Raw genomic sequence first — 27,059 nt, 5'->3', positions numbered from 1 at the left:
TTGCTTCTTTCATTACTTCTCTTGCCTCTTTCTGCACTTTACTTGCCTTTTTATGTTAATTTTTCCTCTATCTTCATCTCTCTTTTTTCTTTAATCAATTCTCTTGCTTCTGAATTACATGCCACCTCTCCCCGATTGACATTAGGTTCACTAGGGATAGTCATCAGGTAGGAGGCCCTGCTCAGTCAGCAATCATCTTGCTATTAGGCATGTGTAGGCATGTGTATATCTCCTCATTTCTCATTTTAATGTCTTTCTCTTACCTTTTAGGGAACCCAATTCATTATATCTAACCCTGGAAATTGCTGTAGGCCCAACACAACATTAAAGGGGTGTCCTCATGAACTTGTCTGTTGTTGGACAAAGGCAGAAGGCAGAATTGTACTATGTATACCAATGAATGGACACAGTTCCTAAAATGCGGTGCAAAAAGTCACCCACACTTAAGGGTGCAAGAAAAGTCACCCATACATTTAGAAAGAAAAAAGTACAAAGGAAAGAAAGGAAAATCTTAGGTAAGGATACCCACTGGTGAGGGGAAAGAAACCTTTGTCCTCTGTTGCCCTCACACACCCCTCTCCCCGATTGACATTAGGTTCACTAGGGATAGTCATCAGGTAGGAGGCCCTGCTCAGTCAGCAATCATCTTGCTATTAGGCATGTGTAGGCATGTGTATATCTCCTCATTTCTCATTTTAATGTCTTTCTCTTACCTTTTAGGGAACCCAATTCATTATACCTAACCCTGGAAATTGCTGTAGGCCCAAAACAACATTAAAGGGGTGTCCTCATGAACTTGTCTGTTGTTGGACAAAGGCAGAAGGCAGAATTGTACTTTGGTGGACCCTCAGCATCTACAAATGTCTATTTTTTTCTTCTTGTCTGCATCATTTTACCATTTGCTGGACAGGGATGCGGGAGGAGGTATTAGAAGCATATGAAGGCATGATTCTGAGGGTTTGCAAACTCCTGATGCCCACACTCACCAGCACTCAGGAGTCACTAATCCCAAAATGGTTTGATAGGGATTGTTCAAAAACTCTGCACGATTTGAAGGCAGCTTTGAAGCAGTCCCAGAGGGACTGGCAATTGATTAGATATTGCAGGCGAGCCTACAAGCTGGCTCACAAGGAGTGTGGATACAATTTACATGAGTCAACCTGGGACGAGCTATTTCAAGGCTGTGAAACAGGGATAGTTGCCTTTTTTGAGGTGGTGTGAACAGGCCTTGTTTCTCTGTTGGTCCTGGCATGCTTTTATGTCATCATATCCCGTGGCAACTTTGGATGGCTCATATTGAGTGGGGATGGGATAGGTGGTAAAACTCCTGGGGCATAGAGAATCGGCACCGAGTGGTTTTCGCATTAGATGAAATCCAACAACAAATTATTGCCTTGTCCAGAAGCTAGGCCCCCGGCCAGATCTTTTTAAACCTAATATTGAGGTTTATGTCCCGCTATTAACGCAGGTCTTAAATACTGTTGCAAAGGAGGGGTTGATAAAAGAAAACGCACAATGCCATAGGGCAATCTCACTTTTGAATGCTATTGTTAAGGTTCTGGGGAGGGTGGTGTTGTATAGGCTGTCTGACTGGGCAGAAGAGAGTATGAATTCAGGGTATGGAGTTGGACTGCAGACCAATGCCTCAGCCTCCATCTATTCATCAATAAATGCACTGTGGCTCGACCAGAGTCCCTACATCTCAAGTTTATGGATTTGAAGTCTGCTTTTGATAAGGTAAATTGAGCTAAATGTAGGGCTCTGCTTAGTGAGCTGGGGGTCGATCCTAGTACTGTGGCATTTTATCAGATCTACACTCAATGACCTCAGCCTTGGTGCATTTCTCTCAAAGAGCAGAACATACCTGATCATTTGCAATAGGCTGTGGGATCACTGGGGTGCATACTTACACCTTGTTAACTTTGTTGGTTAGAGTCCGCAATCCTATTGGTGTTGACTGGCTGTCCTGATCCTGTTTTGCTATATGTGGACAATGCGGTTCTGATGTCTCTGACTGCACAGGGGCCTGACTTGCTGCTGGCCAAGTATGTGTTTTTTATGGAACTCCTGGACCTCTTGGTTAGTTTTTCAAAGTCCTATGTATTGGGAGTGGGCCCCAAATCAACCAGCAGTAAGACATTTACTGTATCCAAACTCAATGACTTCCCCTATTTGGGAGTTCTATTTGATACAAAAAACTGTTGGAAACCACTGGTGGAGGCCAAAAGATCAGAGTCCCCAAAAAATCATGGGGCAGTTTATAGTTTTGCACATAGTCTTCATTCCAGGGCACCAAGGGACCGTTTAAAAACTATAGCAAGCTAAGTGTATCGCACAGCTGCAATATGGTAGCAAGGTTTGGGGGTACACTAAGGTGGATTGGATTCAGACTATGGAGAAAAACTTTCTCTGCAAGCTGTTCCAGGTCCCCCAGTCCACCCTGGCATTTTCTGTGCATGCAGAATTAGGGCTTGATTATGTCTCAGACCGAGTCACCCTAATCCCACTATTGTGCTGGATAAAGAGCTGGAATAGGAGGAGCTGAAGTTAATTTGGTTGATTCCTGACTACTGTCTGTCTCTAGACCAGGCATTGAGTATTCCATGGTTAGCTCATGGTAAGGTAGATTTTCAAAAAAATTTTTGATTGATGGTAATTCCGGTCATACACTAAAAACCCTGATGATGTCCCGGATGGGGACGAAACGCGCTGGCTGTTAATTTGGTAATCTTGGTTTCATGTGATATTATTTATTATGTCTTCTGGAAGCTGATTGGACTGAATACATGCTTCAGAATAAAGAATAAATCTATGTTAATCTTCGCTTGTTGTATGAGCATTTATACAAATTGTTGATATTTTAAAATGTATTAGGAAAGTGATAAATTAGTGCATTTGATTGAGCATACTCCCTTAAATTTCTAGCTTTACCTGCAAATATTGTAGAGTCATGTAGTCAGATACTTATCTCTGCTTGTTTTAGACTCTAGATATAACATCAAAGGCTCTTGAATACCGATCGAATAAATTTGACTTACAGATAGCTCTGTTGGTATCATTAGCACAATGTACTGCAGCCATTGACTCTTGCTTTGAAGAAATACAGCCTACAATAATGGAGTTATTGATGGAGGCCAAGGAAACATAAACAGTTAATGAACAGTACGACTAACTTAACCAGTGTTATACTTTTAGCCTAATTATTGAAAACATACAATAATTTCCAGCAATTGTGTGCCGACTGGTAGGAGAGATACAAATTATTAAGGCACAACTCCATCTAAACATGGATAATAATCTTACCAAATCTACAACAGACATTAAGAAATTATCACAAAAAATATCCCCTCGATGAAATACTTATGTGCAACAACCACAAAACAAACACATTATAACAGTTGATATGGATCATAATCAGGATCCCTGTGGTAACAATGACTGTGAAAGTCCTAAGTCTGTGGACCTGGTAACTGTTATTATATAATGTATAATATAATATATAATGCACCAGAATTGTCTGATGAAATTATTATTCTAAATAAAAGTATGATGTCAAATTGTTTAATGGAACATGTCATTTCAAAGAATAAACAGAAAAAAATCAGAAAACAAAATAAAAAGAAAGAGAAAATTGAAAAGCCAAACAAACTAAAAGAGTCGACTGAGAAATTATTTCTAATATTTCAGCAATCAAGAAGATCAGAAACAAATACAAATCCGCATAACAATATAACTTTTCCTGCTAATGGAGAGCAGTTGAATGTTAAAAGCTTGCTTTAGAAGTTCCAACAAAGGCAAACAACAAATGGTTTGTTCCCTTACCAAGACCTAAATGGAGGTGATTTCAACTCGGCAGCTTCCCAACAAATCTACAAAAAATAATGCATGCAACATATTAATTCAAGTATAATAAGCTCAAAAGTTGACACCCATACGCCAAGTAAACATACAGCTCTATAAAAGGTCATGAAATTACCAGGAGTTACAGCAATGAACAACCTCGCAGAAACAGCAAATATCTGATCAAGCCAGTTTAACTGAGTCTTCTATGGACAGTGACCAACATTAGAAACATCTACTCTCCATTGCAAACCAGCCTTTAGTAGAAACAATGTACAAATGGCCAATCTCATATAAGAGCTGTCACACAAGTTCAACACAAACCATTATTAACTATCATTAAAGAAGAAACACTTGTAAATAAATCTACTTTCATTGGAAACAAACCATTAACAGATGTTGATATATGGTAAAAGCTCATGCATATGGAGGGGTCTCAAAGGGAAAACACGAAAACAGTATTTCAACTCCTTAGTGAATCATGTGGTAACAATGATATCTTAAATAGAGCTAATATCTTGAAACTATTGGCAGCACAGGAAGATCTAAAACATCTGCCAACCTCTTATATAGAGGCTATATAATTTAAGAGCGGTAATCCGTATCAGGCCACTCTAGTAACCTGGGTATCATCCAAAATTACGGCTCTCATTATATCAAAATGTAACCTTTATTTCTCTGAATGGGGCATACTTGTATCAAAGGTGCTGAAAGAAAAATATCCAACTGTGCTAATAAAGTCTAAATTGTTTGTTCCTCACCCTAGGTTAGGGGGACCCCAAAATCATCACCTCTCTCATTGCCTAATGTTTTCATAGAAAAATGTCACTTTTGTAAACTCGTTATGTGCTTTTTAGCATGTAAAATTACTTTATCAAAGCAGCTGAGGATGTTGTTGATGTATCTGCTACGCTACAAGATTAAGCACAGTTTCTGTATTGTGCTACATGCAATTTGTGGAGTGTGAAGTAGTACAAACTACCTATGCTCTGTTAGCGTAGCGTAGTGTTATACCCAGGGTGACGCCACACATGGGAGCCTCCGCCTCACTCAAGAGCCCCTAAAGCATTGCACGGCCTGACTCAACACATGGGAGCCTCCGCCTCACTCCAGAGCCCCTAAAGCATTGCACGGCCTCTCTCCACACATGGGAGCCTCCGCCTAACTCCAGAGCCCTTAAAGCATTGCACGGCCTGACTCCACACATGGGAGCCTCCACCTCACTCCAGAGATCCAAAAGCATTGCACGGTCTGACTCCACACATGGGAGCCTCCACCTCACTCCAGAGCCCCTAAAACATTGCATGGCATGCCTCCACACATGGAGCCTCCGCCTAAATGCAGAGCCCAAAAGCATTGTAAGGCCTGACTCCACACTTGGGAGCCTCCGCCTCACTCCAGAGCCCCAAAAGCATTGCACGGCCTGACTCCAAACATGGAGCCTCCGCCTCACCCCAGAGCCTCTAAAGCATGTCACAGCCTGCCTCCACACATGGGAGCCTCCACCTCACTCCAGAGCCCCTAAAGCATTGCATGGCCTCTCCCCACACATGTGAGCCTCCGCCTCACTCCAGAGCCCCAAAAGCATTCCACGGCCTGCCTCCACACATGGGAGCCTGCGCCTCACTCCAGAGCCTCTAAAGCATGTCACAGCCTGCCTCCACACATGGGAGCCTCCACCTCACTCCAGAGATCCAAAAGCATTGCACGGTCTGACTCAACACATGGGAGCCTCCACCTCACTCCAGAGCCCCTAAAACATTGCATGGCATGCCTCCACACATGGAGCCTCTGCCTAACTGCAGAGCCCAAAAGCATTGTAAGGCCTGACTCCACACTTGGGAGCCTCCGCCTCACTCCAGAGCCCCAAAAGCATTGCACGGCCTGACTCCAAACATGGAGCCTCCGTCTCACTCCAGAGCCTCTAAAGCATGTCACAGCCTGCCTCCACACATAGGAGCCTCCACCTCACTCCAGAGCCCCTAAAGCATTGCATGGCCTCTCCCCACACATGTGAGCCTCCGCCTCACTCCAGAGCCCCAAAAGCATTGCACGGCCTGCCTCCACACATGGGAGCCTGCGCCTCACTCCAGAGCCTCTAAAGCATGTCACAGCCTGCCTCCACACATGGGAGCCTCCACCTCACTCCAGAGATCCAAAAGCATTGCACGGTCTGACTCAACACATGGGAGCCTCTGCCTCACTCCAGAGCCCCAAAAGCATTGCACAGCCTGCCTCCACACATGGGAGCCTCCACCTCACTCCAGAGCCCCTAAAGCATTGCACAGCGTGACTCCACACATGGGAGCCTCCGCCTCACTCCAGAGCCCCAAAAGCATTGCACGGCCTGACTCCACACATGAGAGCCTCCGCCTCTCTCAAGAGCCCCTAAAGCATTGCATAGACTGCCTCCACACATGGGAGCTTACGCCTCATTCCAGAGATCCAAAAGCGTTGCTCGGCCTGACTCCACACATGGGAGCCTCCGCCTCACTTCTTAAATTCTGTAAGAAGTTGAATACCTGGCTTTTCGATTCATCTCCCCAGGCTCTAAGTGCACCTATACTCACACCTGCTGAGCTTCAGGATACCCCCTCAGGTGATCAGGCATTCTACAAATAACTTGCAAATGCAGTAAGAGACATTATTCAAATTGTAGATTTTTCCAATATAAAGTGAGTACAGGTAACATTTCTTGAAAGCAGGAGAATATTGCAATGGAAAAAATGGCCTCTGCTGTTACTGAAAAGGAATTCTATGATGAATATTTTGATTCAAAACAGTATATACAAACCTACCTGGCCCAGCAATCTGAATTTTTTGATGATTTAACTGAGATGTTTGATGGTTTCGTCAAGATTTTCACATCCGGAGGTATGGACTATCTATGTTATTTCATGTCCACAGACTATATGATTCTTTATATGTTCTGATTGAGTTGATAAACTCAACCTGAGTAACTCAGCAATGTTCTGACCTACCTTGCATCTCCTTCTGCTGGATGTTCTTCCCATTATTTGCCAAACATTTACCACCACTGTCTCTGCAATTAAGGTAAAAATGATATTGTTGGAGAACAGGAACAATGTGGTCAAGTTAAACACAAGACAGAAATACTTAAGGAATGCACTGATAAATGTTTATTTTGACGTGATTTATTTTAGTCCAAGAAAACAGTTTGGGTAATGTTTGAGTGAGAAATGCATAATTTTGTATTTCATATTATGTAAGAGAGATGTTACCTTAAAAGTGAGACTGTAATACATACAGTGTGAACTTTCTCTTCCTTTACCATATACTTGGTTCTGCTCAGTGCTGAGCGCTTGGTCATTGTGGATTTGTATTCCTAGGGGAAGTCAAATTAATTTTTTTATCTCCTATTTTTATTGCATCATCTAGCTTTAAAATGTTCACTCTTTGGGGCTCAAGTACGTTCAATGCCATATGTTGCAAAATGTTTGCTGTTTGAGAGAGGGCAGGCACCACTATTTGTGCTCATTTTTAAATTTGTATTTTCTGTATTCTGAATGGGTTGGAGTTTGGATTAGAGGGTTCAGGGCAGGTCAGTGTGGAATTAGTGGATAATAATGTCAGGGGCAAGGACAATTTGAGATAGAAGAATATAGGGGTTGTATATATTTCCTTTATTTAATTGTGCTGCTTCTATAGTATGTCCAGATGTGTCATTTTACTGTTTGGAAAGTAGTACTGGGAAGCAATTTGAATGTATTTCTCATATTATCACGTCACTAGAGAAATATTTATATCAGTCAGAAAGTTTAGTATGGATTCACAGATGCTTAAAAACAACGTAAAGTCATCAAAACCAAGCAATGACAATAAACTCCTGTATCAGTTAGAAAAGAGATTCAAGACAAATTGAAAGCACTGTAATAAATACAGCATTATTGACCACAAAATGACACTTGATCACATTATACACAGTGGCAGGATGACCCATGAGGGTTACCACTACATTGTGCAAAATTGCAAAGACATGAATTCCACAAAGAGAGTGCGTACACTATTATTAAAAAATCCTCTTGGTGTGAAACATGCATTGGAGGGAACACAACTGTATACTGTATATAAATATCACAGAAGCAGCAGTAGTAATGCACATTAGTTGTAGAGTCAATCACATTCCATGAATGATCAGCCCTGAACTCTAAAATGTTCCTCCATGTAATCCATGCAGAAGATAAAAATGTGGTGATTTCATGATTCTCAAAGCATACTCATACCTAACTCCTAAGTGGTGACAGATGGGCTTAGACTACTTTTTGAGATAATTTGTCCAAGCATTGCAATAAAATAGAAATGGTGCAAAGTTTCAATCTCCAGATGGCATGACTGACAAAGAGTATTGGCACAAAACGTAACTTCCCAGAAGCTGTTAATTGGAAAGATTCTATTTCTGAATTGTGTATACAGTTGTTTGGCTAACGGACACTCAATCTTATCAAGAAATTATTCAAATAACATGACAGCCTTAAAATCCAAAAACCCACCCATTAAGCGGTCTGACCTACATTTATGTAGCTCTTCATCCCATAAGAGAACCTTTAACTTTGGGAACGCCTTAGAGAAGGGCAATTCCATGCTCTAGTCTAGAGAGACTGTGCCACTATTTGAGGTCTTGTTCTGGAATCAATTGTTTGAGGAGCCTCAGTTGGTTATGTGTGCTGTTGTCCATGACTGCTATGTTGCTCTGAAGATTGACACGATTATCAAGGGTAAGGCCAAGTGATCTGACACCTGTGACAGTGGCAGGAAAGTTGGCCATCATTTCTTGTACTAGAATTTTTGCTTTCAGAGGTGAAATCAAAAGATTTAATTGGGTTGAGTTTTAAATGGTAGTTGGAAATCCAGTTTTGTATCTTTAAGAGAGATTTAAAAGCAGGGCACCAACCTCTGGGTATAGGATTTTCATATAAATTTGGGTATTGTCAGTATAAAGATAGAAGAGAATCCCGGAGTTTCTTAGAATCCCACAAAGTGGTTCTAGGTAGAGGTAGAAGAGGGTTGAGAGAAGATCAGATCTTTAGTGACATAAAAGCACACAAAAATACATTTAAAACAATTCCATTAGACATTATGAAACTGATACACGCCCAAATGGATGGATGGATCCAATTACCATAAAAACACTCAATACAATGTAAAAATGCAATAAAAATTATTATGATAAAAACTTTGTAGCTATACCATAATGCAAGCTACAGATTTCTAGGCAAACTAGTTTAAGGAAAGGCAGATGATTCCACATGTTATACTTTACAGCATGACATTGTTTCTTTTTATCTAAAGCTTAATCAAGGAAACATGCTCTTATTGCCCACGCCCACCCGAGCTATTATTAAGTATGGGCGTAAAATCCGTTCCGTTGATGAAATTAGCAGATTTTTGGCAAATTCGCGTTCCGAAAATCGCGCAAATTTGCCCAAAATCCGCAATTCGCAAGATGGCGCTTGAAATATACAATATCGTGCGCGCTGCGTTGACTTACTGTGATTCTCAGTTCTCTGAGTTGTTTTTCATCCGGTTTGCGTGTGCTGCGTCATTTTGGATATTTCTGCATGATCGCTTTACAGTTTTTCGACCGCTAGTACGTCATCGTGGCCCGCCATCTTGCACAGCGAGAGTTTGACAACGTGAGTACGTCATAAGGGCCCGCGATCACGCATTGCGGGAGTAAACAATTGCGAACACGTAGATGCAGCGGTAGATTTGAACAGCTCACTTTCTCCAACTTGCAAAAATTGCAATTCTGGACAAGAAATCCACCGCAGGCAGCATAAACCTTCTGAAAATGATGATTTTTTATCAGAATAACCCTCAGATTGACAGTTAGCTGCACTTTTTTGTGCAAGGAGTCCATTTTTTGGGTGGGGGGTGGGAGGAAGGAAGTGCCCCAGAGCCTCCAACTTCCTGTTCCGGTCCAGCAGGCTCCTCCCAGTGCTTGTCCATCTCCTGGTCACTTTTCTTTGGATCTGGAGCTGGAAGGATTACTTTTGTGGCTCCTGCTGGATATTTGTATTTGAGGACTTTTTGGACTTTAGAGTTTTTGGATCACTTTTGTATTTGAGATTTTACAAGTAAGTTGGTGTTGTTTGTTTGGGGCATTGCAGTTGCTGCAACTACAATTTGAAAACTTTTTCACAACTTTAAAAAAAAATATTGTGGGTAGCCACAGTATCCAGTAGGCCCAGGGTTAGTCATGGGTGCATGATACAACTGTTTCTGTAAGTTTTGTTGAACTTAAATCTCATTTATGTCATGGAATTTTAGCTCACTGTTATATGTGGAATTTGTTTTTAATTTTGGGGTGCCTGTAAAGCCACACTTGCCAGTAGGCCCAGGGGTAGTGAGTGGTGCATGGGCCAAGTCTTTCTGTGAGCTGTCTTGAAGTTAAACATCATTGAGGGCATGAATGGCATTGGATTGGGGTGATTTGTTTGTGTTTTTTGACTTTTTGGGGTGTTGTTGGGGCCTGGCGATGTGGGTGAGGGCCATTTTGAAGCCTGGTCCAGGCAGGGCCTGGTCATGTGGTGGGGGTCGAAGGGCCATTTTGAAGCAAGGCAGTGTGCTCAAGCCTGCACCCAGTTTGCCTTGCTTTCATCCATTATGCCCAGGGGTAGTGAGTGGTGCATGGGCCAAGTCTTTCTGTGGGGTGTCTTAAATTTAAACATCAAGGAGAGGCGCAAGTAGCAAGGAGAGGTGCAAGTAGAAGCGCGAAGAGAGGCGTATGTAGAGGCGCAAGAAGAGGCGCAACTAGATGCGCATGGAGCGGCACAACTACCCACAATGCTTGTTCTTCCAGAAGTAGGGGCACATCAGGAAATGAAGATTCAAGCGGGGGTATCATCCGAGGAAGCCACTCCTCCTGATGATGATCCATTGTCTTCCAGATCCCCAGCAAGAAAAAGGTCAAGGAGCGCTACTACTACAAGTTCTTCTTCAAGCCCCCTTCCTTCTGATGATCTTGATGTTGATTGGAACCCAGCAATGCAGTCTGAGAGTGAGGCACGCCATGAGCCGACAAAGGTAGCTAAGCCTAAAAGGAAGGTTCCCGCAAGGCTTCCACTTGTGGGTGATGATGACGAACAAGAAGCGGTGTCTTCTGCTGCTGATGAATAGTCTGACGACGACCCAGTCATCACAGTCGTCACTCCAGCCCCAGCGGGCATGCAGACAGACATTATGATCCTATCCCGAAGTGCTGCTGAGCGGGATGTGGGTGGCGTGGCACTGGTACCACCACCAATGCAGTTAACTACTACACAAACACGACCTACTGCTTTTTATTTTCTCATCAGAAGGGCCGGCAGGGACCTCCATCCAGCTCGACCTCCATTACCTCAAGGAGTGGTGCTGTAAGTGCAAAACAGAGTCATATTCAGCCTCACCCATCCTCCACTTCATCTGGCATTGAAAGTAGCACCTCCACCACCAGCAGAAAGGTCCAGTCCCCAGTTTGGGACTTCTTTAGTGTTAGCAAAAAGGCGGAAAACATGGTTGTTTGTTCAATTTGTAAAAGTGTAGTTAGTCGGGGTAAGCTTGGTACCAACTATTGTACCGGAAGCCAGGGAGGTCATCTCCAAAAACACCACACTATCATTTGGGAGGAGCACCTAAGGAAGATCCGGGAATACAAAAGTACAACAAATCCCAATGTATCCATTCATATTGCATCTGATGATGACGAGGGGCTGATAGTGCAGGGGGGAAGTGAAGAAGCAACAGACATTTTTTTCTGGTACACCCAGTACCCCTGGCAGCAGCACTGCAGTGGTAGTTCCCACACCCACTACCCCTGCAACATGTATGAGGCACACTAAGAGTCTGGGTAAGACACCAATGCGAAAAAGTACATCAATGAGCCTAACTGGTTTGAAGAAGTCTGCATCATCATCATCACATAAAATGGTCCAGACCACCATTAGAAGCATGTTTTGGTCGGAGGAGCCATTTGAACGCAACCATCCAACGGCACGTCTATATAATGCAAAGCTGGCTAAAATGCTAGTGCTGGACCTTCTCCCTTTTTCTTTTGTGGAAGGGATAGGTTTTCTAGAATTTGTGGCAACAGTCTGCCCTAAATGGAAGGTTCCTAACAGGTCCTATTTTGCCAGAGTTGCGTTTCCAGCACTACATCAAGATGTGTTGGAGGTGATTGGTGCAGCTTGGCAGAAGAGTGCTGTTCACACTATCCACCTGACAACAGACATGTGGACCAGTTGCCAAGCCGTTGATTACATGTGCATCACTTCACACTTGGTCTCTTTTAAAGGAGTTAGAGACAAGTTAAATGCAGGTGTTGACCCGAACACAGTTTTTCAAGCTACTCGGAAACATGCAACAGTAGCCATGTTTGCCATGGACAAATCTCATACTGCACAAAACATTTTGGATGAGTTTCAGAGTAAGGTCTATGAATGGCTGCATCCAAGAAAGTGCATGATTGGTTATGTTTCCACGGATAATGGCAGTAATATAGTTAAGGCCATGCCTGAGGGTGGCTATTTCAGAGTGCCGTGTTTGGCGCACAGTATTAACACTGGTTTTTGGGGGGGGGGGGGGGGGTTGTGTCCTCATTTTCCACCATGGTTTCAGTGCAAAAAGAAACCTTAAGAGATCGACATGCTGCCACCGTATAAAACTGGAAGGGATTAGAGTGCAGGTTTCCATCAACCCTCAGCAAGGTCAATAACTCCGAAGGCCTAACACCAGCGAAACCAAAGGAAGTCAGGGAGATGCTGCCAATGCACCCGAGAGCTCAACCTTGGTACGGCAAAACCAGGAAGGTCAGAACCATAGCAGCGTAATCATTTGACCGGGGGAAAAAAACAACAAAAATAACCCAGACAACTCATTGGTCCCAATTAAACAAATGGCAAAAATATCTTTTGTTTTGGTTACCTGCCCTAGCCAGATCCAGTTTTGATATCTGTAGGGCCGTAGCACGGCAGTCCATCAGAGTTGGTGGTATTGGGTCTTTCCATTTTTTACAGATCTCCCTTCTGGCCAATATGATAGAATTGAAAAGGAGATTATTAGCTGGGCTCCGGACCCCATCGATAATACCAAAGATTACAAGAGGGAGATCGATCTGAACTTCAAAGCCCAATGCAGAAGTAAGTAGGTTACTCAAGGAATCCCAGAACGGTGTCAATAGATTACATTCAAAATACATATGGGCATCGGATGCAGCTGCCAATCCACATCTAGCACAAGTCACCAGGGCGCCCTGAGAGAATTTTGATAATCTTTGTGGGGAATAATAAGCTCTGTGTAGAGTAAAAAGATGGTTCCTACGCAACCATGCAGGCTTAACAATGTCCTACAATAACTTAAACGAAGCTAGCCACAGATCTTGTACATTGTAACCCGGAAAAGTAAGACCCCACAACTACTCTGGCAATTGGAAGTCACCTTCTAGCTCTTCCAGGATTTGATTGTACCACAGGGAAACCTCCTTTTAAATCGTGGGCTTATCTAACAGGAGGGATTCCAGATGGCTCCCCCCTCCTAATGGATATTTGCTGCTACGTGAGGGGTGTAGGGTGAAAGAGTGAGCCCAACTAGCTATCTGTATGTACTTAAATCTTGAAAAATGTGGCCCAATTAGATTTTTTAACACTTCCTAAGGAAGCAGACATCCCTCAACAAACAAATCCCCTCAAAGCACCAGCCCTGCGTCCTTTAACGGCCCAGCCAAGCTATCTTCCAACCACCCGGGGCTCCCTGGTCCTCCCCACAACGGCGACCTGCTAGAGAAATACCCCAGTTTTATTGAGTTTCTTAGTTTAGCCCATGTTCTTGCCAATCCCTGTAAAATCTTCAATTTAACCTTTTTGAAGAATTTTGGATCTCCAAATTTGAACAGAAATCCTGACTGGACAATACCTTCGCCTTTGAGCAATGCTGAAAACAGGCTACCTATACCAAAATTAGTAGGCATCTTTAAAAGCATTCTGGCATGAGGAAGTTGGAACGCCCTCGCATATATTTGCAGATCTGGTACAGCTAGCCCTCCTTTCTCCCTGCGCCTCCTAAGTTTCTTTCAAGCGATCCTTGGGATATGTTTATCCCAAATAAAAGAGGTGATTTTTCCCTGCAATGTCGACAAAAATATTGAATCTAGAAAAAGAGGAATGGTATTAAATAAAAAAGACATTTTTGGTAAAATGGTCATTTTGATAAGATTGACTCTACCCAACGTTGATAAAGGGAGATTCGACCATGATCGCATAAGTTTACGACATTCTTTTGCAACGGCTGTAAGGTTGGTTATTGCAATTTTGTTTATATCTTTAACTATGTTAAGTCCTAGATATCCGAAACTAGAGCTGGTCTGTATGTTTAAATTACCAACATGATCATTCCAAACCATTACCTCTGTCTTAGAGGCATTAACCTGATATCCAGATATTGCCCCGAATTCCAGGGCTAGGTTAATAGCAGTTGGAATTGCTGTCTGTATATCTGAAGAGAAGATCAGGATGTCATCAGTGTACAGGGCAACTTTTCTTTCCCATCCCCTATATATAAAAGACTTGATATTAATATCTTCCCTCAAGCGCTGAGCAAAGGGTTATATGTATTAATCAAATATGAGAGGGGAAAGAGGGCAGCCCTGCCACGTCCCCCTTGTGATGGAAAATGGGTCTGAAAGTTCTCCATTCACTAATACAGAAGCAGAGGGATTCTGATAAAGAAGTCCAACTGCTCGACGAAATCCCTCCCCGATGTTAAACTTGGCCAAGGCCCCCGACAGGTACAACCAATTTACCCTGTCGAAGGCCTTGGTTGCGTCGAGCGTCAAAACAGACAAAGGGAGGGAGTCTGCCGTTGCCATGTCAATAGCCCCTATGAGATCGTATGTCAGTTCGTATAGTTAACAGCCCTTGACAAACCCCTTCTGGTCCTGGTGGAGGATGTCTGGTGCCACTAGGCATAATCTCCGTGCTAGAACGGTAGCAAAGATTTTATAATCCACGTTCAAGATGGAGATCGGCCTATATGATGGAGATCGGCCTATATGACCCACAACAGGAGGCTGGCTTCCCTGGTTTTAAAATCAGGGTTATAGGTGTGCTGTCTCACGATACAGGGGGTGACAAGCCTTCCTGCAAGATTTGATTGAACAGTATAGTTAAAAAATGAACTATTTCTTGTTCTAGAGCCCTATATATTACAGCTGGCAGACCATCAGGGCCTGCAGCCTTACCCTTTTTACTGCTCTGGATAGCCACCCTAACTTCTTCTTCTGTAATGACACTATCTAAGAAGATTTGTTGCTCCGAGGATAATGAGGGGAGGGAAATCTCTCTCAACCAGTCCTCAACATCGTCCGGATCGACGTTCTTATTTTCATACTAAATATCTTGAAAAAATTCCCTAAATGTTCTCCTGATATCTTCATCTAAAGAAAATACCGCATTATTAGAAGTAATAGACACTATATTGTTGCGAACCTGATCAGTTTTCGCCTTCCAGGCCAATAACTTCCCTGCTCCTTCACCATACTCGAAATGAGCTATTTTACTAGCTTCCCATTTCTTAAGGATTCTCTGATTTAGGACTGAGCTAAGCTGACCTTTTAAGAAAAGTAGTCTATTACGTAATACTGAAGGAACACTATCAGAGGAAGTAGCACCCAGATGTATAATGGCTTGAGTTTTAAGTATCTCCACCTCAATACCTGCTACTTCTTCTCTGTATTGTTTCCTTCGATATGAGACTCTATTTATAATAAGACCTCTCAAATAGGCCTTAAAAAAGTCCCATATAATGCCAGTCGCAGCCAAACCTCCATTAATGAGCAAGAAGCTCCGAGCTTCAGACAATAAAAAAGAAATATTGTCAGGTGACGAGAGTAAGGAACAGTCAAAAGACCAAGCTTTAGGGGAGATTTTAGGGAATCCAATAAGTTCCATAGATACGGCTGAGTGGTCAGATAGATGGGGGGGAGATATTGGATACTCTTGACGCAATCCACAAGTTTATGGCTAATTAATATAAAGTCTATTCTTGATTGGTGATGATACTTATAATTCCGAAAAGAGGTACCCTGCACCGTCCTGATCTCATTCTCCAAATATCTGTGTACCCGTATTGCTTCATACTGTCAAGCAGAAATACCCTGGTTTTAGAGTGGACTTGAGGTCTACTACTAGGAGTTTTATCCAAAGAAGGATCCAACACCATAATAAAATCCCCCGCCAAGATAGTAGGTTCTGGGAAGGACAATAAATGTGAGAAAATAGACTCCAACACCGATGGGTCATCTTGATTCGGCCCATAGTAACCCAAGATCGTGATCTGTGCGTATTAACATTGTTGTGCAATATTTCTTGAAAAAAGAAAACTCAGTCAGCAAGTTACTGACCAACTGCCGAAGAATCTGCACACATTTCAGCCATTCTTTTAAGTCCCGAAAGCAGCTGAGGAACATGCAACGTGAACATAGACTGCCAGTCAGAGGACTCATCCAGGAGGTGGTAACACGTTAGAACTCAACCTTCTACATGCTTGAGCGTCTGTCTTAGCAGTGGGTCATAATCAATCAGTATGTCTTTGCACTGGGTTCTACTATTAAAGACAAGTGGCTAGTGTTGGAGGAATGGAAGCTAGTTAAAAGCTGACAGACATGCTTCCTCCTTTTGAGGTCTTCACGCGTGAAGTCAGCAGGGAGGACTGTACTTTGGGCAAAGCTATCCCATTGTTGCGCATGCTAGAGCACCAATTGAAGGCTGTGTCTTCAACGTTCCGAGATGATGCTGAAAAGCAATATGCATATCAGTTGGCAGAGAGGTTATTAAGCCGCCTAGTTGACAATGAAAGGCTTAAAAAAATACATAATTAGTCACATTACATTTGTGCCACTATTCTAGATCCTCGGTACAAAAGCATTCATTCCGTTTAATGAAGCAGATGTTTCAAAGTACAAACATTGGCTAGCTCTGTCAGCCACTCAGTTCGAAAAGAGCGGCAGAAAATTGAAAGAACCGGCAGAAGTACTAGTGAATCAGCAGGCCATTCGGCGTCAAGTTCCACTTCTGAATCTGTGGCCGATGGGAGTCACTTTCCCTCCCAGCCATTACGACACCAGCAACCGTATCATCATCCTCACCTGCACCAAGCCCAGCCATAATATTGCCAGAAGTGGATTGGCTAACTCATCAAGGGTTTGCTCGTTCCAGTGATGCAAAGGCCACAGATGGTAGGCAAAGTGGAGCAACCCTGGAGAACCTAGAGTTGATGGTGCAGGCCTATCTGGATGACCCAACAGAGGTCTTTGTTAATCAGAACCCATTGCTGTATTGGAATGGGAAAAGGCCTCTATGGCGACTGATCACCAACTGGGCTCTAAATTATTTGTCTTGCCCACTCTCGAGCGTGTCTTCTAAACGTGTTTTCAGTGCTGCTGGTGCCATTGTAATTTCAAAAAGGACCCGCCTCTCGCCCAAAAATGTGGAGAGGTTAACAATGATCAAGATGAATCAGCACTTCATACCACCAGATTACAAAATATGTGAATGCACACAGGAATTTAGCTGACCAACTCCTGTCTCAATTCACAGAGTTTGAGGACGAGCTCTACTTCCCTGACACCGAGGCCTGAAAATGACTTCCTTTTTTTTCGTCCTTATTCACTTTTATTCCTGTGTGTCTTTTTTTGTTTTGCAACTTTTACCACAACAAAACTCTAATTACCTAATCACAACAAGTCCATCCGCAGCACTGTCTTCATCTTATTTCCTTATTGATTTGAAGGTGCCGCAGTCTGCATTCCTGAGGTTCACAAGTTCACAACTCAATCATGCTCCTCTATCCTCCTCCTCCAGACTACCCCTATCTATTTCCCTCAAGGCAGATGGCTGGATTAAGCAGAATCAAGAAACTTTGTCTTCGTAGACGAGTCCACTCAAGTGGGACTGGAATTACTGACTACATGCTTGCTGATTGCTGACAGTTACTTCTGAAATTGACAGGAGAGGCTGCCCTGTGGGCCCTCACTTTCAGAAGAAGATGCGGACAAAAAGTGGAACAGGTAATGAATAATGAGAAGATGGCATGCAGTGGACAGCAATGGCTGTCTGGCTCTGATAAAAGCAATTGCGGTTTGTTTGTTGTGCATGAAATGAATCATATGTCTTATGTTATTATTTAATCTTTTACACACTAAATGTAACTCAAGTCTACTCTGCTTTTTTTTTCCTTGTTTAATTCAAATTGTACTTCAACTGCAGAGGCCACTACGTTGCATTTTCCAATATTCAAAATGTCCTTGGACTCACTGTTTGCCAATATACCATGATGATTGATTAAATAATATATCTTTTTTCTTTACAATCGCTCACTGGGATGGATGGATCATCAGCGTCGGTTTACGGAAGAACTATGGCCAATTCGTGAGTGGCAAACAGGTAAACCAGTCTACAACAACTATTACAGCAGAACTACAGGTCTGTCTAGTCATGGTATGGAGTGGTCGAGGCAGTGTAGTGTTGTTATGCCAGGCAGAGTCCAGACAGCAGTTCATGTAAAATTGGGGCTATGTGGCGTGCTGCATACAATTAGATATGCTTTGTCTGTCTGTGACAAAGAGCCTAGGTATGCTACATCAGGGTGCTTCACTCAGTGGTGCCTGCCTTGACTGTCTGCATGGCCCTGCCACAACGATGACCCAAAAATCCGCTCTGCTCGCGAAATTTGCGGATTTTCACCGGCAAATTCACAATCCGCAAATCTCCCAAAATCGCCGAAAATTCGCAAATTCTTGAGCGGAATGGAGTTTTGGGCCATGCTTGCGGCAGGGCCATGCAGACGGTCAAGGCAGGCACCACTGAGTGAAGCAACCTGATGTAGCATACCTAGGCTCTTTGACACAGACATAAAAAGCATATCTAGGGTTTAAAGCTGTTTTGGGGGTTCAGTGCAGTTAACTAGGGTTTTTGAGTTAAATTTTGTAGGGTTCCTGGAGTCTGGGGCTCAGGGCTCAATGCAGGCTCATTCATAATGATATTGGCAAGGTTTTAGGGCAGTTAGGCGTTTTTTGGTCCAGAATTGGCCGAATTGTGGCCTTTTTGGTGTTTTGCGGGCCCGTGTGTTTGGGTGAAAAGTCGTACACCTTTCAGTGGATCGATTTTGTTATGCCTTACAGATAATCACTGGGAATCACTGGAACAAGTGTCCTGGTAAGGTTTAAGAGGATCGAAGTAGTGAAAGTGCTGAAAACACCATTTTTTGTGTCAAGACGCGATTTGCCATGTTATCCAATGGATAGTTTGGGGCGCAAGGGAAATGTGTGTATGCGGTGTTCCAGTTGAGCTAGCGGAACGGGGCTTCTGTGAGTGGTGGGAGGGAATTGGTGGTTGTGCAGGAAATTTGGGATGAATCGATTGATGGGAAGGGTGTGTTTAGGCAAAGTCGAGGAAGGGAAACCGTTGCCTTAGGCGCCCATGTTAATTTTCGATTGTTGCGTGTTTTTAGGGTGCGATTTGAGTGTGTTGTAGGTGGTTCTTAGTGGATTTTCTTAGCTGGGATGAGAGTTGGGAATATCTAGTTTTGATTGCAAATGGTTTGAAGAAAAACCATGGTGGAAAAGGGGGCTTTGGGCCTAGTGCGTTTTGGCATGATTTTAACTTAGGCCTCTGCAAGGTAACAGTATTGCATGTTTTTGGGGGGCTGTATGGGGGTGTTGTATACTTTTGGGAGTGGGTTGAGGGGTCTGGGAGCACTGCTGGGAAGGTCTAATTTTGATTGCAAGTGGTTTGAAGAAAATCCATGGTGGAAAAGGGGGGTTTGGGCCTAGTTTAAGAGTGCGTTTTGGCACGATTTTAACTTAGGCCTCTGCGAGGTAGCAGTATTGCATGTTTTTGGGGGGCTGTTTGGGGGTGTTCTAGATTTTTGGGGATGGCTTTAGGGGTTTGGGAGGCACGGTGGAAAGGTCTAATTTTGATTGCAAGTGGTTTGAAGAAAATCCATGGTGGAAAAGGGGTGTTTTTTTGGCATGTATTGCATGTTTTGTGGGGCTGTTTGGGGGTGTTCTAGATTATTGGGAGTGCGTTTAGGGATCTGGGAGCACAGCTGGGAAGGTCTAATTTTGATTGCAAATGGTTTGAAGAAAAACCATGGTGGAAAAGGGGGCTTTGGGCCTAGTTTCAGAGTGCATTTTGGCATGGTTTTAACTTAGGGCTCTGCAAGGTAGAAGTATTGCATGTTTTTGGGGGGACGTTTGGGGGTGTTCCATATTTTTGGAAGTGGGTTGAGGGGTCTGGGAGCACTGCTGGGAAGGTCTAAATTTGATTGCAAGTGGTTTGAAGAAAATCCATGGTGGAAAAAGGGTGTTTTGGGCCTAGTTTCACAGTGCGTTTTGGCACGATTTTAACTAAGGCCTCTGCAAGGTAGCAGTATTGCATGTTTTGGGGGCAGTTTGTGGGTGTTCTATATTTTTGAGAGTGGGTTGAGGGGTCTAGGAGCACTGCTGGGAAGGTCTAATTTTGATTGCAAGTGGTTTGAAGAAAATCCATGGTGGAAAATGGGGGGTTTGGGCCTAGTTTCAGAGTGCGTTTTGGCACGATTTTAACAGTCCTCTGCAAGGTAGCAGTATTGCATGTTTTTGGAGGTCTGTTTGGGGGTGTTCTATATTTTTGAGAGTGGGTTGAGGGGTCTGGGAGCACTGCTGGGAAGGTCTAATTTCAATTGCAAGTGGTTTGAAGAAAATCCATGGTGGAAAAGAGGTGTTTTTGGGGGCCTAGTTTCAGTGTGCGTTTTGGCACGATATTAACTTAGGCCTCTGCAAAGTAGCAGTATTGCATGTTTTTGGGGGGCTGTTTGGTGGTGTTCTATATTTTTGGGGATGGGTTTAGGTGTTTGGGAGACACGGTGGGAAGGTTTAATTTTGATTGCATGTGGTTTTTAAGAAAATCCATGGTGGAAAAGGGGTGTTTTTTAACAGCATTGCATGTTTTTGGGGGCTATTTGGGGGTGTTCTAGATTTTTGGGAGTGGGTTTAGGGTTCTGGGAGCACTGCTGGGAAGGTCTAATTTCGATAGCAAGTGGTTTGAAGAAAATCCACGGTGGAAAAGGGGGGTTTGGGCCTAATTTCAGAGTGTGTTTTGGCACAATTTTAACTTAGGCCTCTGCAAGGTAGCAGTATTGCATGTTTTTGGGGGGCTGTTTGGGGGTGTTCTATATTTTTGGGAGTGGGTTGAGGGGTCTGGAAGCACTGCTGGGAAGGTCTAATTTTGATTGCAAGTAGTTTGAAGAAAATCCATAGTGGAAATGGGGTGTTTTGGGCCTAGTTTCAGAGTGCGTTTTGGCACAATTTTAACTTAGGCCTCTGCAATGTAGCAGTATTGCATGTTTTTGGGGGGCTGTTCTATATTTTTGTGAGTGGGTTGAGGGGTCTGTGAGCACGGCGCTTAGGCTAACATTGCCGGTAATGCGTTATTGCAGATGTCACTGGAGACAACTCTTCTGGCACTTTACGCAGCTGTAGTGCAGGAAAAGAACTATACATTTAACCAGCGAGGTACCACTTACTGGATTAGCCAGTAGAAAGTACTCCAGTAACAGTTAGGCAAATCGCAAAAAAATCTGCAAGTTTGCTGGAAAATCCGCAAATTCTCAGATTTTTTTGCAATTTCGCACGAATTCATGGATTTTTTTGCAATTTCGCGCGAATTTGCGGACCACAGATACGCAAAATTTCCCCATAGTTACTAATTACTATCCTTGAAAAGGAGACTCAGGGTACCCACTTTCGAAATGATGCTTGTATGTAATACTGTCACCTCTGAAACTGAAAGTGTTATTTTTGCACTAAACAGCGTACCTTATATTTTTTTCTCCGTGGTGTTTTAATATCACTTCCTGTTTTTCCATCAACAATTACAGGCCGGCTTTTAGCCTGTGCCATGGAACAAACGATTAACTCAGACTTACAATTAGCGATCCGCAATTCCGCATCAGGCAGGCAGTGGACAGTGTGTCTGGTCACCAAGATTGATCGACGGAGCATCAGATGGAATGGAGGAGTACCGCAAATAGGAGGAATGGCTGGATGCATGCAACTTCACAAATTCTATAGGACAACTACAACATACAGTTACAGTATCCTCTTCACTTCTCCTTATCTTTCAAATGTTATTGTTGTGAACGTGAACTTCTACGAGTGTGACTCTGTGTGTTTGTTTGCCCTCTGCTTCAAATTCATCCCTCCAGCTATTTGATAAGTTTCTCTGCTATTTTTAAAAGAAATTTAATGAACTAAAAAGTGTTTATTCTCTCTGAGGGCAGAGAGACAAGTGACATTGCGTAATTACTGCAGCCCTGTACTGTCAAATTGTTTCCTCATAGTTACTAGTAAGTTGTAGTAAGTACTACTTTTCAGTAACCTAACCATCCATTTTGAAAACAACTTCATGCAAGCAGTAGTGCACTTCCTTTATGTCCCTTAAAAGATTTATGGATATCTTCAAATCCAATGATGCGTTTTTCTTCATTTGTTGTTTGTCCATCATGTGTTTTTATTCCTCTCTCCACAAAACTTTCCCAAAAACCCCCATTCCCATCCAATTTTCAAACCCTAACCCTCTTCCCCTGGGATGTGTGTTTTTTTCATTAAGGTGTGACTAAATGACAACAATAAATTCCACACACTTGCTGGGGAGGATAAGGTCAAAGCAACAGAAAAATCATTCAAATCAGAATTTCATGTGCGCCATCGTGGATTGATCATCAACAACATCCTCCTCCTACACGTGACAAATCGAATGCTTAATGCTTACTTTGCTGTGTCCTTTGCCTTAATACTATTTCTTATAGTAGCCATACTCCACGCAACTAGTACTTATATTTTGAATAGCACTGCTTAGGCTACAATTTATGGCACTGTCCTCTACCGTACTACCTATCATACTGTTTCTAATGCTACGCTCAGGCCACTCAATGTTTCATTTCCTTTTTTTTCATATGCTGCTACTTCCAGTGTGTACCAATACTGCTACCAGCACAACGATGATATTTCATCCATCCAGGATTCCATTCCACACCCAACCTTAATAGCCATTTGCCATGCAGCCAGCCCTGTGCCTACCCCTATTCTCAAACATGAATCACAGGTAAGATAAACATTTTGGGGAGGCAGAATAATGGGCTAGGACTCGGAGGAGATAAGAGACTGTCAGTAGTACTAGTAAAGTATTAGTAGGGCAATTGAATTCACTAACTCTGTCAGTGGCACTTTTGTACATTTTTGGGCAGAGGAGAAGAATCAGAAGGGGAGGGCAGAAATATAAGAACAAGCATCCAAACAAGTTTACCGACCTGATCAATGCAGTCCAGTCTGTGATTGGGCGATTCAATCCAAAATCAATGGCTAATCAATAATGAATTGAAAATTATACATTGATAATTAAAAGCTCTGTTACAACATAAAATATATGTCCTTAGTAAGGGTTTAAGTTTCCGTCTCCCAGAGAAATGTAATTTTCTTGAAATACATTGAGATCCTTTCAGATTTACACTCAACTTAAAATGAAAACAATATTTCAGAGAACACCCCCATGTGCCGTGTGTTGTATCCAAAGCAACAGAAATGTCAACCTTTTCCATCTCTGACCTAAGGGACATATAAGTTATTGCCTCTGCAAGGGAAAAATACGATTGTGGTAATCTAAGACAAATAGTGAATGCCCTTGATGTACAAGAGGATTTAACCTTGAACAGTACGTTGAGGTCGTCTTCAAAGTGCATGCCCCTGAGTGCACAAGATACTGCAATGGACAAGGTTCCCCATAGAGTGACTTCTGATTTGTGCAAATTAGAAAATTCCCACTGAGATAGACACAAATATAAACATCAACATAACCTATAAAAGAAAAGTAAGGATATGTTGTACTTCTTAAGAGCTGATTAAAAAATTGTAATATGAGACGCCAACAAAGGGGTGAATATTGTTCTGATCAACAAGGAAGACTATTGAATGGGATCAAGAGACTGCTTTGTAACCACATGTGCTATGAGGGGCTAAAAGGAAATCCTGTTCGAGATTTAGAGAAACATATCAATGCTTGACTAAGGATTGGCATAGTACATTCCTTTTAACAGACCTGGAATACAAATATCTTCAGGTTAGACATCCGAGATATCCCTGCATTTATGCTCTGCCCAAAATCCAAAAGACAGCACAGGTTTCACTGAGCAGACCCATTATTTCTGGGACGGGGTCCCTCACAGGGCTCCTAACCGAATATGTGGATCATTTCTTGCTTCATCAAAGAATTGGGAACCTTGAGTGCATAAAGGTCTAGCATACATGCTCCACTGTTATTCTCAAAAGAAACTGGTATGCTGTTCCTAAGGGGGACAAAGGGGAGCAGGTCAGCGAAAAGGAGGCACTACTATGGGAGCAGTTCCTTTTTGGAAATGGGGCATTCACACACCCTTCTGGGTGTCATGCTTCATCATCAGACTTGATCATCATCAGCACTGCGCTGCAATGCGATGTGAAGAGCAAGTTTCTTTAAGTGACTAATCACTATATCAACACTTACAATTTCTCAATCTGCACAAAGGGTCTTGTGACCCGGAGAGCCCGCCGCCCACCCAAGACTACCATAGTAATGGTGGACTGCCTCAACCCTATTGTCAACTTCTGTTTGTTTTCCACAGGACAAGTGGAGCTGGGATAACACAACGTTATACCCAGCCTTGAAGGAGGAAAATGTCGACTGTACCTTTAACTGGGCTTTCCAGTATGAGGAAGCCCCACCCCTTAACAACATCAGTACAATCCTAGTGGATAAGAAACAGGAAGGAGAACAATGGGCGTGTGACGACACTGGAGGAGAAAAAGAGGAAGGCGTCCTGACAGCGTTCGGAGAGGAGTATTGAGGACGAGAAGCAGCAGACAGCGAAGGAGAGAGAAGACCAGTTCCTGAGGGACCCCTGACAGAGCCTGCAGGCCAACGAGACCACGCGCTGCTGAGTCACGTTCCCGGAGGAGCGTGGCTATACCAGGTACAAGCTTGGTTCTCGGGCTGGGTAGATAGGCGGGGAAGCCCTTCGGTGTAGTGCCGATTCTAAGGGTGTTTCACTCGCGAGTTTAAAGCCTCTTGAGACCTATTCACAAACCCATTCCCCCGCCCCTCACCTGAAATCCCCATATTTCGCGTACTTACTGAAGCGTGAGCAACACTTGTAAATATCACACCACAGTACAGCAGTGATCCTTGCACTTCTCGGTTCCCTGGGTAATTAAATTGAGGTTGAGGAAGGCATACCTGACGCCCTGTTTCTTTCTCCTCCGCATATAAAATGGATCCGGCTCAGCTGATGAGAGAAAGACGTAGCACCCACCCTAAAAAAACCTTTAAGAAAATAAATCATACGTACCAAGACCTGGTCTCCGGTCCCTTACGTCTATCCCGCCACAGGTATTTAACTTGCACTTCAACATCAAAGTATTTTTCATGACCGGCCCAAAAAACAGAGAAAAAAAAAAGAAAACTCCCCCAATAGTGACATGAAGGAAAGGGAGGGGAATGGGAGAGATACATTAGATCTGTAGCCAAAACATCCCTGAAGATAACAAGTGCCAGAGAAAACCAGAATGTCACCAGAACAGCCTAAAACATTTTAACACCACTTTTAATAGCCACGGTTAATGACGTATCTTTTCCCTGATGTTGAGTAAATGTAGCTCATTGCCTAGAACTCCTAGAACTCCATCCTTTCTAAAAAACTGAAAATCTTCTTTCTTTAAGTCAGTATTTTCTAACCGACCTGCACTATTAATGCTGCAAAAATGATGCATTTCCTTATTGCCTTTACATCCAGCAGTCTCAAATGCAGTGAATTTTTCAGCGCCACACCAGACTCCCCTAGGAACCAAAGAAGTGAATATCATCTTCATCCCAGCCAAAGATTTAGCCACACTTTCTAAAACCGTCTTGATATCTTTAATCAAAACCAAACCAGATAAATTGACTAATTAATTTTCACCCAAATGAAAAAGCAAAACATCTGGGCACATTCATACAGAAGCCAAATGAGATTACCACAGTAACAGCTGTCCCATTTCATGTCTCCCACGCCCACCAATTAATGTGGATTTTATTGCAGCAGAAGCCTAAATTTCATTCAAAGGTTGCTTTTTGGCTTGCTTCGAGGCTCAGTTAGTTAAAGTGTGTCTGATTATCTAAATAGAAAAGTAAACTCCTGCAGGACCTGAAAGAGAAACAAGATATAACAAGCATATAAAGGTTAAGCATCTGCAATGTCCCTAATGTAACGCAAGCAAAAATCTTTTAACATGACTGATGGAAAAGCCCAATCTTGTTGTTTCAGACGCAATACCAATTTTAAAAGAATGAGTACCTAAACAGAAAAGATCTTCCTCAATTTGACAAAGAGCTTTCCTCATCACCCAAAGCACTTGTGAAGGTACCATTTCCGTGTTTCAAAACAAGTCCTGAAATTGCTCCCACAGCTGCCTTGAAATCTTTCCACTAATTTTGTTATATGTTGCTTTCGTGCATTTACTTATTACAATATTTAAATTGTTTCTCCTGAGGTGGAAACATCCTCAACTTTCAGCTCGCCGAAATGGCTTCTACCTAACAATTCCGATAACAAAAAAGCTCCACAGCCATAATCCTTCTTCATTTTTGATACCTACAGGATGCACTTATCCCCCTAGGACTCACTGCTAGTGATTTCTCCGCAAACTCAAGCATTGTCAATCTGCTAGTTCCCATACCTCTTGCGGTATATGTGTTTTCTGCACATCTGCTCCGAGTACCAAACCACATAATCTCTGCCACTTTCAATGCGTCTGCGTTACTATTATTCATACCTGCAACATGTTTGGCTCTGAAAATAATATTTTACATCAAGCAACCCAACATAACTCCCTGCAATAGATTTAGAAGAGTTTTTATCTTTGGCTATTTGTCTATTAACCAAATCCACAACAGTATTATTGTCAAAGTTTTGTTGACAAGTTTTGAACCCCACACTGACAAGGCCACCGACAGCAGGAAGAATTAAAAAAGGCAATGCTCCTCTGTTCTTTGACCCATTTGACCGTCCAGTGTTCTGCACACCATCTGCCTTCCCAGAATAAGCCAAAACCATTAGAACCCGCTGCATCTGAAAACATCTGCAACATGCATACAAAATCCAAATCAAAAGACCACATG

At 42.9% G+C, this 27,059-nt stretch overlaps 1 protein-coding gene across 1 annotated transcript in view; it reads left to right on the top strand.

Moving 5' to 3' along the window:
* Positions 1–6,557: 6,557 nt before the first annotated feature.
* Positions 6,558–27,059, top strand: part of LOC144752078 (nicotinamide N-methyltransferase-like) — a 57,610-nt gene continuing 37,108 nt past the window's right edge. The window contains exon 1 of the mRNA XM_078640029.1: positions 6,558–6,714. Within this exon, the coding sequence (XP_078496155.1) occupies positions 6,558–6,714 (157 nt within the window). The remainder of the gene's footprint in view (positions 6,715–27,059) is intronic.

Source organism: Lissotriton helveticus, chromosome 4_2 (genome assembly GCF_964261635.1).
Source record: "Lissotriton helveticus chromosome 4_2, aLisHel1.1, whole genome shotgun sequence".
NCBI lineage: Eukaryota > Metazoa > Chordata > Amphibia > Caudata > Salamandridae > Lissotriton > Lissotriton helveticus.
The sequence above is the reverse complement of the archived record's forward strand: the minus strand, read 5'-3'. Positions and strand labels throughout refer to the sequence as shown.